Source organism: Physeter macrocephalus, chromosome 4, assembly GCF_002837175.3.
Source record: "Physeter macrocephalus isolate SW-GA chromosome 4, ASM283717v5, whole genome shotgun sequence".
In the NCBI taxonomy this organism is placed as follows: domain Eukaryota; kingdom Metazoa; phylum Chordata; class Mammalia; order Artiodactyla; family Physeteridae; genus Physeter; species Physeter macrocephalus.
The window spans coordinates 140,185,805-140,201,437 of NC_041217.1; the positions used below are offsets into that span (position 1 = coordinate 140,185,805).

At 42.8% G+C, this 15,633-nt stretch overlaps 1 protein-coding gene and 1 non-coding gene across 2 annotated transcripts in view; one reads left to right on the forward strand and one right to left on the reverse strand.

Annotated features, from left to right (window-relative positions):
* Nucleotides 1-283: 283 nt before the first annotated feature.
* LOC112063904 (U6 spliceosomal RNA) lies at nucleotides 284-390 on the reverse strand. Its single transcript, XR_002891250.1, has one exon. It is a non-coding gene; the product is annotated as a U6 spliceosomal RNA (small nuclear RNA).
* A 7,809-nt stretch (nucleotides 391-8,199) lies between these two features.
* The window catches only part of COA7 (cytochrome c oxidase assembly factor 7), a 16,446-nt gene continuing 9,012 nt past the window's right edge, over nucleotides 8,200-15,633 (forward strand). Inside the window, exons 1-2 of the mRNA XM_007109517.4 lie at nucleotides 8,200-8,349; nucleotides 12,824-12,964. Of these exons, the coding sequence (XP_007109579.1) occupies nucleotides 8,244-8,349; nucleotides 12,824-12,964 (247 nt within the window). The 5' untranslated portion in view covers nucleotides 8,200-8,243. The remainder of the gene's footprint in view (nucleotides 8,350-12,823; nucleotides 12,965-15,633) is intronic.

Sequence of the window (15,633 nt, forward strand, 5' to 3'; positions counted from 1 at the left end):
GAATTACCTTTCGATAACTGGACCAAGTGAAATATACAAATATAGGGAGAGAGGAAGGTTTATGGAGGGTATGGCTTACTGGTGAGCCGTCAACTCTAAAGGATTATAAAAGAAACCCATTCAGACAAGAGAGATATCATTAATCTCTGAATTTTGTACATACATTTATCAAATATTTACCAAGCCCTACTCAGCACCAGGTCCTATGTTAGATTTTTTTTAAAAAAGATTTTTAACATCTTTATTGGAGTATAATTGCTTTACAATGGTGTGTTAGTTTCTGAGAAATATAGAACGCTTCACCAATTTGCATGTCATCCTTGCACAAGGGCCATGCTAATTTTCTCTGTATCATTCCAATTTTAGTATATATGCTACGGAGGCGAGTACCCTATGTTATATTTTGATGACACAGGCATGAATCAGACAATTCTTAGGAGTTCACAATTTAGTCTAATAGAGCATTTCACTGCTTACAAGCAATTTCTCCATCATTTATAATAGCTGCCATTTGCTGAATGCTTAATATGTGCCCATGTTGTACTAAGCTTTATACATTATTATAATTATATTAATTAATCCTCAAAGTCTCGTTAGAATGTACATTACATGAGGTCGGAGATTTTTATCTGTTTTGTTCACTGTTGTATCTCTAGAACCTAGGAGAATGATTGTTACATAATAGGCGCTCAAAAAAATTTTGTTGAATCAATAAATAAACAACACTGTTATGTAGATAGAACCATTACCTCCATTTCCCAGATGAGTAAACTAAGGAGCATGTAGGTGAAATGCTTTGCTTGAGGACTCCCAAATAGTAACAGGCAGAACAAAGACACTTTTAGAAGAACCCATAACTGCCCGACTCCAAACCCAAGAGTCCTACCCTTTGTATACTGGTGGTTCTCAAACTTTAGCATGTATCAGAATCACCTGGAGAGTTTGTTAAAACATAGATTGCTGGGCCCCAAAGTTTCTGATTCAGCGGATCTGGAGTAGGGTTGGAGAATATTCATTTCTAACAAATTCCCAGGTGATTCTGATGCTGATGGTCCAGGGATCATACTTTGAAAACCACTAAGTTACCAAACTGCCTCCCAATTTCTCATTTATTCTTAAGGTAGAGTAGAGATTAACATCCCATGGCAGAGAGGAAAATAAGGCCAGGTAAGTCCAAGGTCTTACAGCAAGTGTGGGATTCCAAGGTTAGTGTGATTCTAAAGTCCTTATCATTCTTGATAAAACTTGCTGCTTCAGATGATGCTTTACAGATATGAGACACAGAGGAAGCCAGAGGCAGAGAAGAGTGAAGGTATTTGTTAGGAGGAGGTGAAGGTAAATTTGGAAAGTCTACCATCCAATCTACTGTCCTGAAGGAGGGGTCTGTGGCTCTGTCATTAACTTGCTGTGTACTCTGGGCCAAACCCCTTCCTCTCTCTGGACCTCCCTCCTTCTTTTTCTCTATAAAGCAGGGCCCTCTCCAGCTTGCAGCACAGCCTGGGACCCTCAAAGACAGGCAGGGAAGTAGAGGTTGCATGAAGCCTGTCTCTGATCGCTTGTGCTGGCTCCAGGGAGGTCATGCGGGGACTTTATGATATGCAACCACCGCTGCTGAAACGGGAGTCTGAGCAGGACTGGCACCTGTCACGGCCTTTTCCTGCGTTTGGTGGGAGAGATGCAGGGAGAGCAGCTGCAGGTTAGGCCGGCACGGGCTTGGGGGGTTGACTGGCAACAGCAAGAAGGGCAGGGCGTCTCCACGGCTAACCCACCCAATGCTGAGGGTCCCCAGGGGACCTACAGAGGACAGAACTAGTGCCCCCGGAACAACCCCAGGAAAGCGTAATCATCCAGAGCTTCCTGCCACCCGCAGTTGCATGGGCTGCTGACTGCCGGCTCAGCTTAGACACCAGCGCCAATCCCAGGCCTTCAAAGTGACCTCACAGCAAATGTGATTGGTCCTCTCTCAGCACCGGGCACGTCCTGTCAGCTCACTGTCAACTGACCTTTGGGGGAGAACTGGCGGGTTGTGTGACCTTGAAGAAATAACTTTACTTCTCTGAACCTCGTTTATAAAATGGATATATTAATACCTATCCTGAAATGACCCATAAGACAGTGAACATGTCCAGAAAAGACATGATCTCCATAAAATTTTCTTTTATTGTTTTCTTCTGCTTACAAAAGTAACTTTATAAAAATAAAGATAGAATACAAACACTGGAAGTTCCTGTACACTATTTCCTCCCTTTCTCCCAGCTCAAAGTTAACTATTAACAGTTCAGTGTATTTTCTCTCAGGTTTTTTTTCTATGAATATAAAAAGATTATTTTTAAACAAAAATTAAGTTATTCTATACAACTTTTTTCTCACTTAATAATATATTTGAAAATCTTTCAAAGTTGGTAGAAAAGACCTTTCTCATTTTTAAAAAATGTCTACATTGTAGTCTAAGCCCTTATCCTTGGATATTTGTTTCTATTATAACAGCAGCAGCAACAACAAAACCTGCAGCAAATTTTATTTATTTATTTGTGTAAGAATTTCTGTAGGATACATTTTTGGAAGTTGAATTTCTGGCTCAAAAATGTAAGCACATTTTAATGACACAAAAAGCACAGGCAACAAAAACAAAAATAAACACGTGGGGCTACATTAAACTGAAAAGCATCTGCACAGCAAAGGACACAGCCAACAGAATGAAAAGACAACCTATAGAATGGGAGGGAATGTTTGCAAACCAGGTATCTGATAAGGGGTTAATCTCCCGGATATGTGGGGAACTCCTACATCTCAATAGCAAAAAACTTATAACATGATTTAAAAATGAGCTAGGGACTTGAGTGGTCCCTAGCTCACAAAGATGTGCAAATGGTCAACAGGTATATGAAAAGATGCCTCAGAAGTCACTAATCATCAGCAAAATGCAAATCAGAACCACAATGAAGTATTGTGGGTTATTGCCTCACACCTATTGGGATGGCTATTATGAAAAATAACAAAAGGCAACAAGTGACATCGAGGATATGGAGAAATTGGAACCCTTGCACACTGTTGATGGAAATGCAAAATGGTGCAGCCATTACGAAAAACAGCATGGAGATTCCCCCAAAATTTAAACATAGAATTATCATATGATCCAGTGTACCCACTTCTGAGCATTTATCCAAAAGAACTGAAATCAGCCTCTTGAAGAAATATTAGCACCTCCCCATGTTCATTGCAGCACTGTTCACAGAGTTTGTTTTTGACTATTCACAGTGTCAAAAATCAAACCCTGCATACGGAATAAAACAAGGCAGAAAGATGAGTTTATTGCAAGGCTTTCAACCTGCAAGTGAGGAAACTCAAGGCTACAAGGAGCGATGAGTTCTGAGTTGCTCAGATTAAGGGATTTTTATGGTGTAAGTGTGGAAGTTATTTGGTTTTTTTCAGCTGCTTGGTTGCCTAGTGGTCTTCTTTCTTATTTGGATCAAGGTAGCTGAGTCAGGGGAACAAAGTCTAGAAATAGTGTGAACAGACTTGGTGTTTGAGGATTGGGTGGTATCCTCTGCTGATTTCTGAGAAGAGCTGTAAATTCCAATAAGGTTAGATTAAGTTTTCCTTATGTGCTTGCTTTGACCATCTCCATTTTGTCCCTGACATAAGTGACTCATTTTAGTTTGGTTCCACAACACTAACCAAGATGTGGAAACAACTTAAATATCATTGACAGGTGAATGGATAAAGAAAGTGTTTATATATATATTTATTTATTTATTTATGGGATACTACTCAGCCTTAAAAAAGAAGGAAATTCTGCAATATGCTACAACATGGATGAACTTTGAGGACATTATGCTAAGTGAAATGAACTAGTTATAGAAAGACAAATACTACATGATTTCACTTATATGAGGTACCTAAAATTGTCAAATTCATAGAATCTAGGAGAGGAATGATGGTTGCCAGGGGCTGGGCAGAAGGGGAAATTGGGAGTTACTAAGCAAGGACATAAAGTTTCAGTTAAGCAAGATTAACGAGCTCTTAGAAATCTGCTGTACAACACTGTACATTGTACACATAGTCAATGATAATATATTTGTTTTTGTACACTTAAAAATTTGTTAAGAGGGTAGATCTCATTTTAAGTGTCCTTAAAGAAAGTAAAATTCAAACAAACGAAAATACAAAGTGACTGCAGCATTTTACATTCTGACCAGAAACGTATAAGGGTTCCAGTTTTTTTTTTTGCATCCTCATCAACACTTGCTACTGTTTGTCTTGTTGATTACAGCCATTCTAGTAATTTTATAGTGGTATCTCATTGTGGATTTTTATTTGCATTTCCCCATGCTGGGTGTCTTTCTGCGTGCTCGTTACCTATCCATATGTCTTCTTTGGTGAAATGTCTACTCAAATACATTGCCCATTTTCTTAAATGTTATCTTCATATTGTTGAGTTGTAGGTGTTCTCTATATGTTCTGGATACAAGTCCATTGTGGTAAAGACGGCTTGCAAATATTTTCTCCCACCCTCCCCAAACTATATAAGCACGTTTTATTTTTATTTTTTTAACATTTTATTTTAATTTATTTTTATTTTTGGCGGCATTGGGTCTTCATTGCGGTGCACAGGCTTCTCATTGCAGTGGCTTCTCTTGTTGCAGAACACGGGCTCTAGACACACGGGCTTCAGTAATTGCAGCACACGGGCTCAGTAGTTGTGGCGCACAGGCTCTAGGGAGCTAAGGCTTCAGTAGTTGTGGCTCCCGGGCTCTAGAGTGTGGGCTCTAGAGCGCAGGCTCAGTAGTTGTGGTGCACGGGCTTAGTTGCTCCATGGCATGTGGGATCTTCTAGGACCAGGGATCAAACCTGTGTCCCCTGCATTGGCAGGCGGATTCTCAACCACTGCACCACCAGGGAAGTCCTATAATCACATTTTAAATGTTAATACATATTACCAAATTGCTCTCCAAAGAGGAGGCATCAATTTATATTCCCACCAACAGCGTATGGCAATTCTGATTTCTCAGCACCATCACAAACACAGGATGCCAATCTTTGTTAATCTGAGATGAAAAATATTGCACCGTTTTAACTTTGCCTTCCTTTAATGATTAGGAGGAGCATCTCACCATATATTTGTTGACAAGTGCTTTTGCTCTTCTAAGAATTGCATGTTCTTGTTGAAATCTTGCATTCTTCAATTTTGCATCCCTTAAGCCCTAGTCATTATTAAACATCCAGGGAATGTTTGTTGGACGAATGAAGTGTAATGTTGTGAAGAATAAATGAGATAATATATCTAACGTACTAAACTCATAATTAGTGACCAATTAATATTATTAGTTGAATCTAAGTCTGGAGTCAGGAAGTGAGAACTATAATGCCCTTGAATTCTTTCCTCTAGGATCTGGGATGGTTGCTAGGATTCCAAGAAGCCTGGTTTCTCCTGGTCCTCTCACTGTGTGTTTTAGGGTAAATCACTTAACTTCTCGGACCTTCAGTTTCTCTGCAACTGTACAGTCTACAAGCTGTATCATGCTTATCAAAAAGGGTTATTAGGTGAAAAACATAAGATTAATTTACAATAAACATATATTCATGTATCACTTGAACAATTAAAATAAATATTTTTAAAAGTAAATGCAAGCATTTATAAGAATAGAGGGGAATAAAACTACAGAGATAAGGACAGGCCTAAAAAAAGAAGCTAGCTGCCCTTTTGATGACCTTATATTTCATTTAAAAATATGTGACCGACTTGGCCCAGCCTCTCTTCCATCTTTTCTCCAACTCTCTATCGCCCTCTACTGCTTAGGCTGTCTCATTTCATGCAGTTCAACTCAGCAAATATGATTAAGGAAAAAGTATTACATATATGTGGCCCAGTCCCTGACTTTAGTTATCTGCATCACCCTTAACCAAGTTCTGCTCTATTTTTGGTCCTGCGTCCAGCACAACAGATACAGAGCTCACAGTCTGGTTGGGACACAGACTTTCATGACTTTTGGGGCTTGACAAGAAACATTTCTAGAACAGGAATGACTCTGAGCTAGGCACTGTGCTAAGCATACTGCATACATGCAATTTTAGTCCTACTGACAGCCATACAAGGGATCTTCTTTTTTTTTTAATTTATTTAATTTAGTTTTGGCTGCATTGGGTCTTCGTTGCTGTGTGTGGGCTTTCTCTAATTGTGGTGAGCAGGGGCTACTCTTTGTTGCAGTGCGCAGGCTTCTCATTGTGGTGGCTTCTCTTGTTGCAGAGCACGGGCTCTAGGCACGCGGGCTCAGTAGTTGTGGCTCACAGGCTCTAGAGTGCAAGCTCAGTAGTTGTGGCACAAGGGCTTAGGTGCTCGGTAGCATGTGGGATCTTCCCCGACCAGGGCTCAAACACATGTCCCCTACATTGGCAGGTGGATTCTTAACCACTGCACCACCAGGGAAGCCCACAAGGGATCTTCATTTACAGAAGAGGAATCAGACTCACAAATGTGATTGGGTCAAGGTCACAATTTAGTAAACATAGGACATAGACTCTGACTGAGATCTGTCTGCCCTCCAAAGCCAGTCATCCCCTACTACATTATATCAGAATAGACCAAGTGGGGTGGAACACTGAAGTCAGAGGATCTAAATCTACTCTAGGAGTGCATGGTTGTTGCATCTGGGAAGACATTAGAGAGGAGAAGTTCTCTGATTTGAGAAGGGTAGTCCACGCATCAAGAGCAATAGTAAACAGGGACACAAACGTGGGACCGATCCAGAGAACAGAAAGTTGGGTGGGATATGGGGGAGGAGAGGCAGGAGATGAGGCTAGAATCAGATTGTACAGGTCTTTGGAGGCCAGCCAAAGGAAGGTGAACTCAAAATCAAAGGTCAGGGCTTCTCTATCTGAGACATGTGTACTGAGGGAATCTCCCAAGGTGATCAGGGGTTTGAGAAACCACTAGTAAATGTGGCATAGCAACTGGAATGTGTTATGCTACGAAGGATGTATTATGGAATTGAATGTAAAAACAAATGAACTTTTAAAATAAAACTGGGATTTCAAAGACATTTCCCACGTACAGTAAGCTGCTCTACAATAAGGACGTGGTTGGAAGTAGTCTACTCTCTGATGCCATTAGGGATAGGTTAATAATGAAGCCATTTGGGAAGCATTGCTATAGGTGATGGGAAACCATGGATTGAGCCTCACTGAGGGCTCTAGAGAAGGAATGGCTGGGACTCAAATATGAATAGGAACTGACTGTCTTTGGAGAGCTTTCAGTCTAGGCTTTATGGAGCCAATGATTCTGAGCAGGAGAAAAAGCAAAAACCAGCTGAAGTTCCTCTCCTCTTTCCCATGTCTTTGACATGTTCCTCTTGTACCTCATTCTTTTATTTAAAAAAGATTTATGGCACAACTCTCTCACTTCCTGTGTGACCTTGGACAAGTTAACCTGTCTGTACCTCAGTTTCCTCATTGGGGGAATGGGGATAACAATAATTCCTACCCCATAGGGTCACAATGAGTGCCATGAGAATTAGTATAAAGCTCTAAGAATAGAATCTGGAACAAAGTTCAGCACTGTTTAAGCATTAGCTATTATAACAGTATTATAACTGCAACCAGTACAGCTACTGTGTTCCAGTTATCATCTTCCATAGCCATTCATTCCTTAGGTCATTCATGTTGGAGGCACGGGCTAAGTCTGGGAGGAAAGCAGAGATGAACCAGATTTTTCACTGCACTTTTACAGACTTATGAACACTGGTTTGTCTAGCTACACCTGGCACATAGTAGGCGCTCAAAATACTTGCTGAAAGAATAAACAAATGCCTTCCTACTAAACCGCAAGCTCTTTAAAGGCAGGGACCATACTTCCTAGCTGTTGTATTATTAAAACCAAGCACTTGGTGACGCACATAGAGGCGCTTAGGGAACACTGAATTAACGAATGAATGGAATAAATGACTGCAGGCAGAGAAGCATTAAGACCACAAGGCTGGCACAAAGTGCTGCAGAAAGACTGCTACCACTTTCAGGAGTGGGCTGACCAGAGGGAAAGATGGGACGGCCAAAGACTAACAGCATGAGGACAGAGGAGAGCCTAGGCTCCGGGCACGGTGCTTTTCGGTCGCCCGGGTGACCGCGGACCTCGGCGGCACGCCCCTCCCAGGCCCCGCCCCTCCGCCGGCTCACGTGACCGTGGGGCGGGCGGGCGGCGTGGCGAGGGCCAGACTGGCTGGGTGATTTTGGCTGGGCGAGCAAGAGCCATGGCGGGCGTGGTGGACTTCCAGGACGAGGAGCAGGTGAAGTCCTTTCTGGAGAACATGGAGGTGGAGTGCAACTACCAGTGCTACCGCGAGAAGGACCCGGACGGTGAGCGCCGCCTGCACGGCCTTAAGGACACGTGAGGGCTCGGTGCGCAGGGGCGGGGGCTGGACGGGTCACGCGAGCGACCTCTGAGAGGATCTGGAAGGGGCCGCGGGCCAGACACGTGGGGTCTGTAGGACGCGGACGGCTCTTTGTGTGTTGGGGAGGGGCGGGATGGGTTCCACGTGACTTGCGGGGCTCGCAGCCGGGGCTTACTCTGCCGGCACCGAGCCTGGAGGCCGGGCTGGAAGGAAGAGAAGCGCGCGGGCGTTTGGAGTAGAGGGACTGGGGCTACATCAGTGAACTGATGAAACGTCCTGTCCTCGTGGAGCTTGCATTCTCGTGGGGGGTGTTGGACAATAAACATAAGAAAATAAATGAGGTAGTGTGTTAGGAGGTAGTAAGTGCAATGGGAAGAAGAACTGACTGAGAGGTATCAGGAGTTCAGGAGGGCAATTTTAAATTGAGAGGTCAGGGAGAATCATTGGGAGAGTGGCATTTGAACAGTGTTGAAGAAGGTAAGGGAGAATCATGCCAGGCAGAGGTAACAACTAGTGAAAAGGCTCTGAGGCGTGAATGTGCCCCGTGTGTTCTGGGAACACTGAGTTGACTTAAGTGTGTGGGTGGATGGTGATGTCCAGAAGGGGCCACCCAGAGCAGCCAGTACCTTTGGGTGGTTTTCTTCTTCTTACTTCATTTTTATAAAGGGGGGGAAAAATGGCACTGGCCCTACCTTCAGATAGCTTGCAGTCTAGCCTGAAGCTGACCAACTACACAGAGTTGCTCTGCAGTGTAAGATGGCTTAAAAAGAACCCAGGGTTGTTCTTTGAGGGCTGGTCTATGCCCTGAGTGTAGGGAGATTTCAAAGGAGTTGGAGTCACTGGAGCAGAATGGTTGGGGAAGACTTCTGGAAGAGGTCAGGAGGGATAGGCAAGTAGTGTTGATAAAATGGAGCAGAGGAAGAGAAGAAAATGCTCTTTTGAAAGGTTGAAGTCAGAATGTAGTCAGAAATAAGATTGACGGGAACACTGGGCCACAGTGTGTCAGACCTTTTTTTTTTTTGACATCTTTATTAGAGTATAATTGCTTTACAATGGTGTGTTAGTTTCAGCTTTATAACAAGTGAATCAACTATACATATACATATATCCCCATATCTCCTCCCCCTTGCGTCTCCCTCCCACGCTCCCTATCCCACCCCTCTGGTCACAAAGCACCCAGCTGATCTCCCTATGCTATGCAGCTGCTTCCCACTAGCTATCTATTTTACATTTGGTAGTGTATATAAGTCCATGCCAGTCTCTCACTTCGTCCCAGCTTACCCTTCCCCCTCCCCATGTCCTCAAGTCCATTCTCTACATCTGTGTCTTTATTCCTGTCCTGCCCCTAGGTTCTTCAGAACCATTTTTTTTTTCTTGGATTCCATATATATGTGTTAGCATACGGTATTTGTTTTTCTCTTTCTGACTTACTTCACTCTGTATGACAGACTCTGGGTCTTAAGGAACCTCCATACTGTTCTCCATAGTGGCTGTATCAATTTACATTCCCACCAACAGTGCAAGAGGGTTCCCTTTTCTCCACACGCTCTCCAGCATTTATTGTTTGTAGATTTTTTGATGTTGGCCATTCTTACTGGTGTGAGGTGATACCTCATTGTAGTTTTGATTTGCATTTCTCTAATGATTAGTGATGTTGAGCATTCTTTCATGTGTTTGTTGGCAATCTGTGTATCTTCTTTGGAGAAATGTCTATTTAGGTCTTCTGCCCATTTTTGGATTGGGTTGTTTGTTTTTTTGATACTGAGCTGCATGAGCTGCTTGTAAATTTTGGAGATTAATCCTTTGTCAGTTGCTTCATTTGCAAATATTTTCTCCCATTCTGAGGGTTGTCTTTTCGTCTTGTTTATGGAGTGCGTCAGACCTTGAATGCTACGGAAAGGCATTTAGACTTTATTCTGTAGGCAGTGGAGAGCCATACATGCTTTTGTACTCTGGAGATGTACAGAGCAGTAAAGTAGGGGAGGGTGGGCATATAAGAAGGGCAGGCTGCGGCATTTTAGAAGGAGAGCCTGAGAGGAGGCTGTAGTTACTATAGCTACTTCTATATTAGACTTCAAAATCATCATTTCTCACCTGGATTACTGAAATAGCCTTCTAACTTGGCTCTCCATTTGCACCGTCACTCCCTTAAAATCTATTCTCAACTAACAGACTGATATTTAAATTTTTATTTTTGTTATTTTAAATGTTTATTAGATTTTTAAATGACAAAATAACACTTTTTTGTTATTATCTGTGTTGGAGTGTGTCCCTTCACACTTAACTTCCTCCATATTCATCCAGACACATACAAACATATATATTAGAATGACCTTTTAAAAATGCAAATCAGGGCTTCCCTGGTGGCGCAGTGGTTGAGAATCCGCCTGCCGATGCAGGGGACGCGGGTTCGTGCCCCGGTCTGGGAAGATCCCACATGCCGCGGAGCGGCTGGGCCCGTGAGCCATGGCCACTGAGCCTGCGCGTCTGGAGCCCGTGCTCCGCAACGGGAGAGGCCACAACAGTGAGAGGCCCGCGTACTGCAAAAAAAAAAAAAAAAAAAAAAAGCAAATCAAATCCAGCATCATATTAAAAAAAGATGATGCACTATGTCTATATAAATGTGTCTATTATTAATTTTCAATTTATTTCTGTTGTGGATGGCAAAATAGTCAATATGATTTTACTCCTTTTAAATTTATTGAGACTTGTTTTATGGTCCAGAATATGCTCTAGCTTAGTCAATGTTCCGTTTACAATGGAAAAAACAAGGCTGCTGTTGGTGGTGGACTGTCCTATAAATGCCAATTACGTCAAATCATTTGATATTGCTGTTCAAGTCTTCATTATCCTTACTGGTATTCTACTTGTTTTATCAGTTACTGAAGGAGTGTTAAAATAGCTAACTGTAATTGTGAATTTGTCTGTCTTTGCAGTCCTCAGTTGTTTTTTTGTTCATGCATTTTAAAGATCCATTGCTGAGTGCAGACACAGTTAAGACTGTAATATATTCTTGATGAATTGGCCATTTTATTGCTATGAAATGTCAATCTTTATCAAGCAAATCAAATCATATTGCTTCCCTTCTTAAAACCCTCCAGTGGTTTGCCATTAACTTGGAGTAAAATCCCAATTTCTTCCTATCTTCTACAAGGCCCTGTGATTGGTCCCTGCCTTCTCCTCACTTCCTGCCTCTTTCTTCCTGGATCCAGCCACATTATACCTTATTTGTGCCAAGCTTATTCCCTCTTTTGGGTCTTTTTATTTACTGTTCCTTGTGCCTGAGACTTTCTGCCTCCTTCCCATTTCATTGTCTTTAAATAACTAGTTCATTCATGTTATTCACATCTCAGCTCACACATCAAAGTCCCCAATAAGGCCCTCCCTGATCGCCCAGTCTATGTTAACCATTCCCCCAACATGCACAACGAACTATCTTATCATCCTATTTTAGTTCAGTCATATTTGTTTATTAAGGTTTGAATGCATCTTGCTAACCTATTTACTTATTTATTGTATTTCCTGCTCTACAATAATATTTAGGCAGGCAAGTGACTGTATTCCCAGCAACTAAAGCAGTGTCTTGTACATTGATGCAGATAGATGCTCAAATATTTGTTGAATGAAAATGAACAAGAGATGGGTGTTATTGTGGATGAAAAAAAAAGGGACAGAGGAGAGAGATGTTAAGGAGAGGCTTGCTGGGACTAGAGACTGCCAAGGAGAGGGAGTCTACTTCCAACTCCTTTGGTTGCCATTTCGACTCTTTCTTCTTTTTTTTTTTCTTTTGCGGAATGCGGGCCTCTCACTGTTGTGGCCTCTCCTGTTGCGGAGCACAGGCTCCGGACGCGCAGGCTCAGCGGCCATGGCTCACGGGCCCAGCCGCTCTGCGGCATATGGGATCTTCCCGGACCGGGGCACGAACCTGTGTCCCCTGCATCGGCAGGCGGGCTCTCAACCACTGCGCCACCAGGGAAGCCCGACTCTTTCTTCTTAATGTACCCAGCCTGGCCAAGGATTAAGGTATAGTCATCAAAGCATCCCTTTCTTGCAGCTATGAAGACTAGCCCATGGACCCTGTTGGTTCTCAGTGTTTTACTGCTGAATTTCCTGAGAAGTTCCAAAGCTAGCAAAGTTTCATTATGGAAGCCAGTGCGTCTTTGGGCCTTGCTGACAGGGAACAGAGGGCTGGTGAGTGGTGGAGCCAGTGCGGGGCCAAGGTCTCCCCAGTCTGTACATTGCTCAGTCCTAGGCTGAGGGCGGACAGTGCCATTTGTAGGAGTGGCCGAACACTACCTGCATTCTTTGTGGCGAAGTCACCTTGGCACACCTCAGGAGGAGAGAGGCTGGTCCTAAATAAAAGGCACATCTGGCCTGCCACACCTGGACCCTCCCCACTGCCCCAGACTTGAACAGCAGCTTTTGCCCTTTCCTCACAGGTTGCTATCGGCTGGTGGACTATTTGGAAGGGATCCAGAAGAATTTTGATGAGGCTGCCAAGGTGTTGAAGTTCAACTGTGAAGAGAACAAACACAGTGATAGCTGCTACAAACTGGGGACCTATTATGTGACTGGGAAAGGTAAGGAGGGGCCTGCTTTCTTTGGTCCTTATCATTGATGGTAGTGCTGACATCACATCCTGAGGCTCATACTGAGCCCTCTTTACAGAAGGGTCCTCACAGGCATTGGGGAAGCATGTTGTAGGAAAATTTGGAGTCAAGAGTTTAGAAAAGTGTTGGAGGGACGAGCACAGCCTTTCAAGTCAGGCAGACCTTAAGGAATGCTGTTTGCAAGTCGTGGGACCTTGAGCCGGTCACGTTAACTCTGTGCGTCAGTTATATCACCTTTAAAATGGAGAAAAAAATAGTACTTGCTTCATAGGGTTGTTGTGAGGATTAAATAAGGTAATGTAGGTAAAGGCATCAGCATGTGCCTGGCACAGAGGAAGGGACCAATAATTAATTCCTTTCCATCTGCTTTTCTCCTCATGACCTAATTGCAGTTGGTATTCAGTAGTGTTTAAGTTATCTATTGCTAAATAACAAATTATCCCAACAAACCTATCATTTCACATAGTTTCTGTGGGTCAGGAATTTGGGAGTGGCTGAGCTGTGTGCCTCAGGGTCTCTCAGTGAGGTTGCAGTCAAGACATTAGCCAGGAAGCCAGGGCTGTCGTCCTTTGAAGGTATGCCTGGAACCAGAGTTTCCAATCCTAAGCTGGCTCACTCACATGGCTGTTGGTGAAGCTTCTGTTCCTTGCCAGCTGTTGTCAGGAGACCTCAGTTCCTTGTCACATGGATCTCTTCATGGGCTACTTGTATGTCCTGGTGACATGGCATCTGGCTTCCTCCAGAGTGAGTGTTCCAAAGAGGGAGCAAGATGGAATCCACAGTGTCTTTTATACTATACCCTTGGAAGCACACACTTTTCATTTCTACCCCACTCTGTTTATTAGAAATGAGTCAGTAAGTTTAGCTTACACTAATTGGAGAAAACTTAAATTCCACCTGTTGAAGGAAGGAATATCAAGAATTTATGGGCTGGGACTTCCCTGGTGGCACAATGGTTAAGAATCTGCCTGCCAATGCAGGGGACACAGGTTCAAGTCCTGGTCCAGGAAGATCCCATGTGCTGTGGAGCAACTAAGCCTTGCTCCACAACTACTGAGCCTGTGCTCTAGAGCCTGCGAGCTACAACTACTGAACCTGCATGCCACAACTACTGAACCTGCATGCCACAACTACTGAAGCCCACATGCCTAGATCCCGTGTTCCGCAACAAGAGAAGCCACCGCAATGAGAGGCCTGCACACCACAACAAAGAGTAGCCGCCGCTCGCCACCACAACTAGAGAAAGCCCACGCACAGCAACGAAGACCCAACGCAGCCAAAAATAAATTTATTTAAATAAATTTAGAAAAAAAGAATTTATGGGCATACTGTAAAACCACCACAAATAGGGAATATGACTTTAGACAGGCAATTCTTTTTTTGCTCACTAGATCATGAGCTTCTTGAGGATGATCCCTTGTTCCCAGTACCTAGTGAAGCCTGGTTAGAAGGATGTTCAGTGAAAGTTTGATGAAGAGGATGTCTTTTTAAATCTCTGGAGCTCTGTGGGCTATTTCTCCCTTCACATGGGACATGGGGTCTGTGGTAGTCTCAAAGTTGAAGAAAGTTTAGGATTAATAGGAATATCAGGTTCCCTTGCTTGAGCAGAGGAGCATTTCTTTGGCCTAGTAACTCTCCTAGTATCTTTTCCTAAGGAAATAACTGGAAATGCAAATAAAGATTATATGCAAAGATTCTCACCCTAGCATTATCTCTGGCAGAATTTTATTTTCATTAATTTATAATTTATAAGTAATATATAACTGCATTATATTAATTATTTAAAAAAAAAATCTATGTGCCAACAGCAGCAGTTTAGTTAAATAAATAGTGTTACTTCCAGCAGCTGGAATGTTATTTAGCCCATTAAAAAATAATGTTTCGGGACTTCCTTCATGGCACAGTGGTTAAGAATCTGCCTGCCAATGCAGGGGACACAGGTTCGAGCCCTGGTCTGGGAAGATCCCACATGCCGCGGAGCAACTAAGCCTGTGCACCACAACTACTGAGCCCACGTGCCACAACTACTGAACCCGCACGCCTAGAGCCTGTGCTCCGCAGCAAGAGAAGCCACCTCATTGAGAAGCCCACGCTCTGTAACAAACAGTAGCCCCTGCTCGTTGCAACTAGAGAAAGCCCGTGTGCAGCAATGAAGACCCAATGCAGCCAAAAATAAATAAATAAATTTATTTTTTTAAAAAAATAAATAAATAATGTTTCTACATAAGCAGAACACTCTACTGACATAAATCACAGCGAGATCCTTTTTCACCCACCTCCTAGAGTAAGGGAAATAAAAGCAAAAATAAACAAATAGGACCTAATGAAAGTTAAGTTTTTGCATAGCAAAGGAAACCATAAACAAGACAAAGAGACAACCTTCAGAATGGGAGAAAATATTTGCAAACAAAACAACCGACAAAGGATTAATCTCCAAAATATATAAGCAGCTCATGTAGCTCAATATCCAAAAAACAAACAATCCAATCCAAAAATGGGCAGAAGGCCTAAATAGACATTTCCCCAAAGAAGATATACAGATTGCCAACAAATACATGAAAATATGCTCAACATCACTAATCATTAGAGAAATGCAAATCAAAACCACAGTGAGGTATCACCTCACACTGGTCAGAATG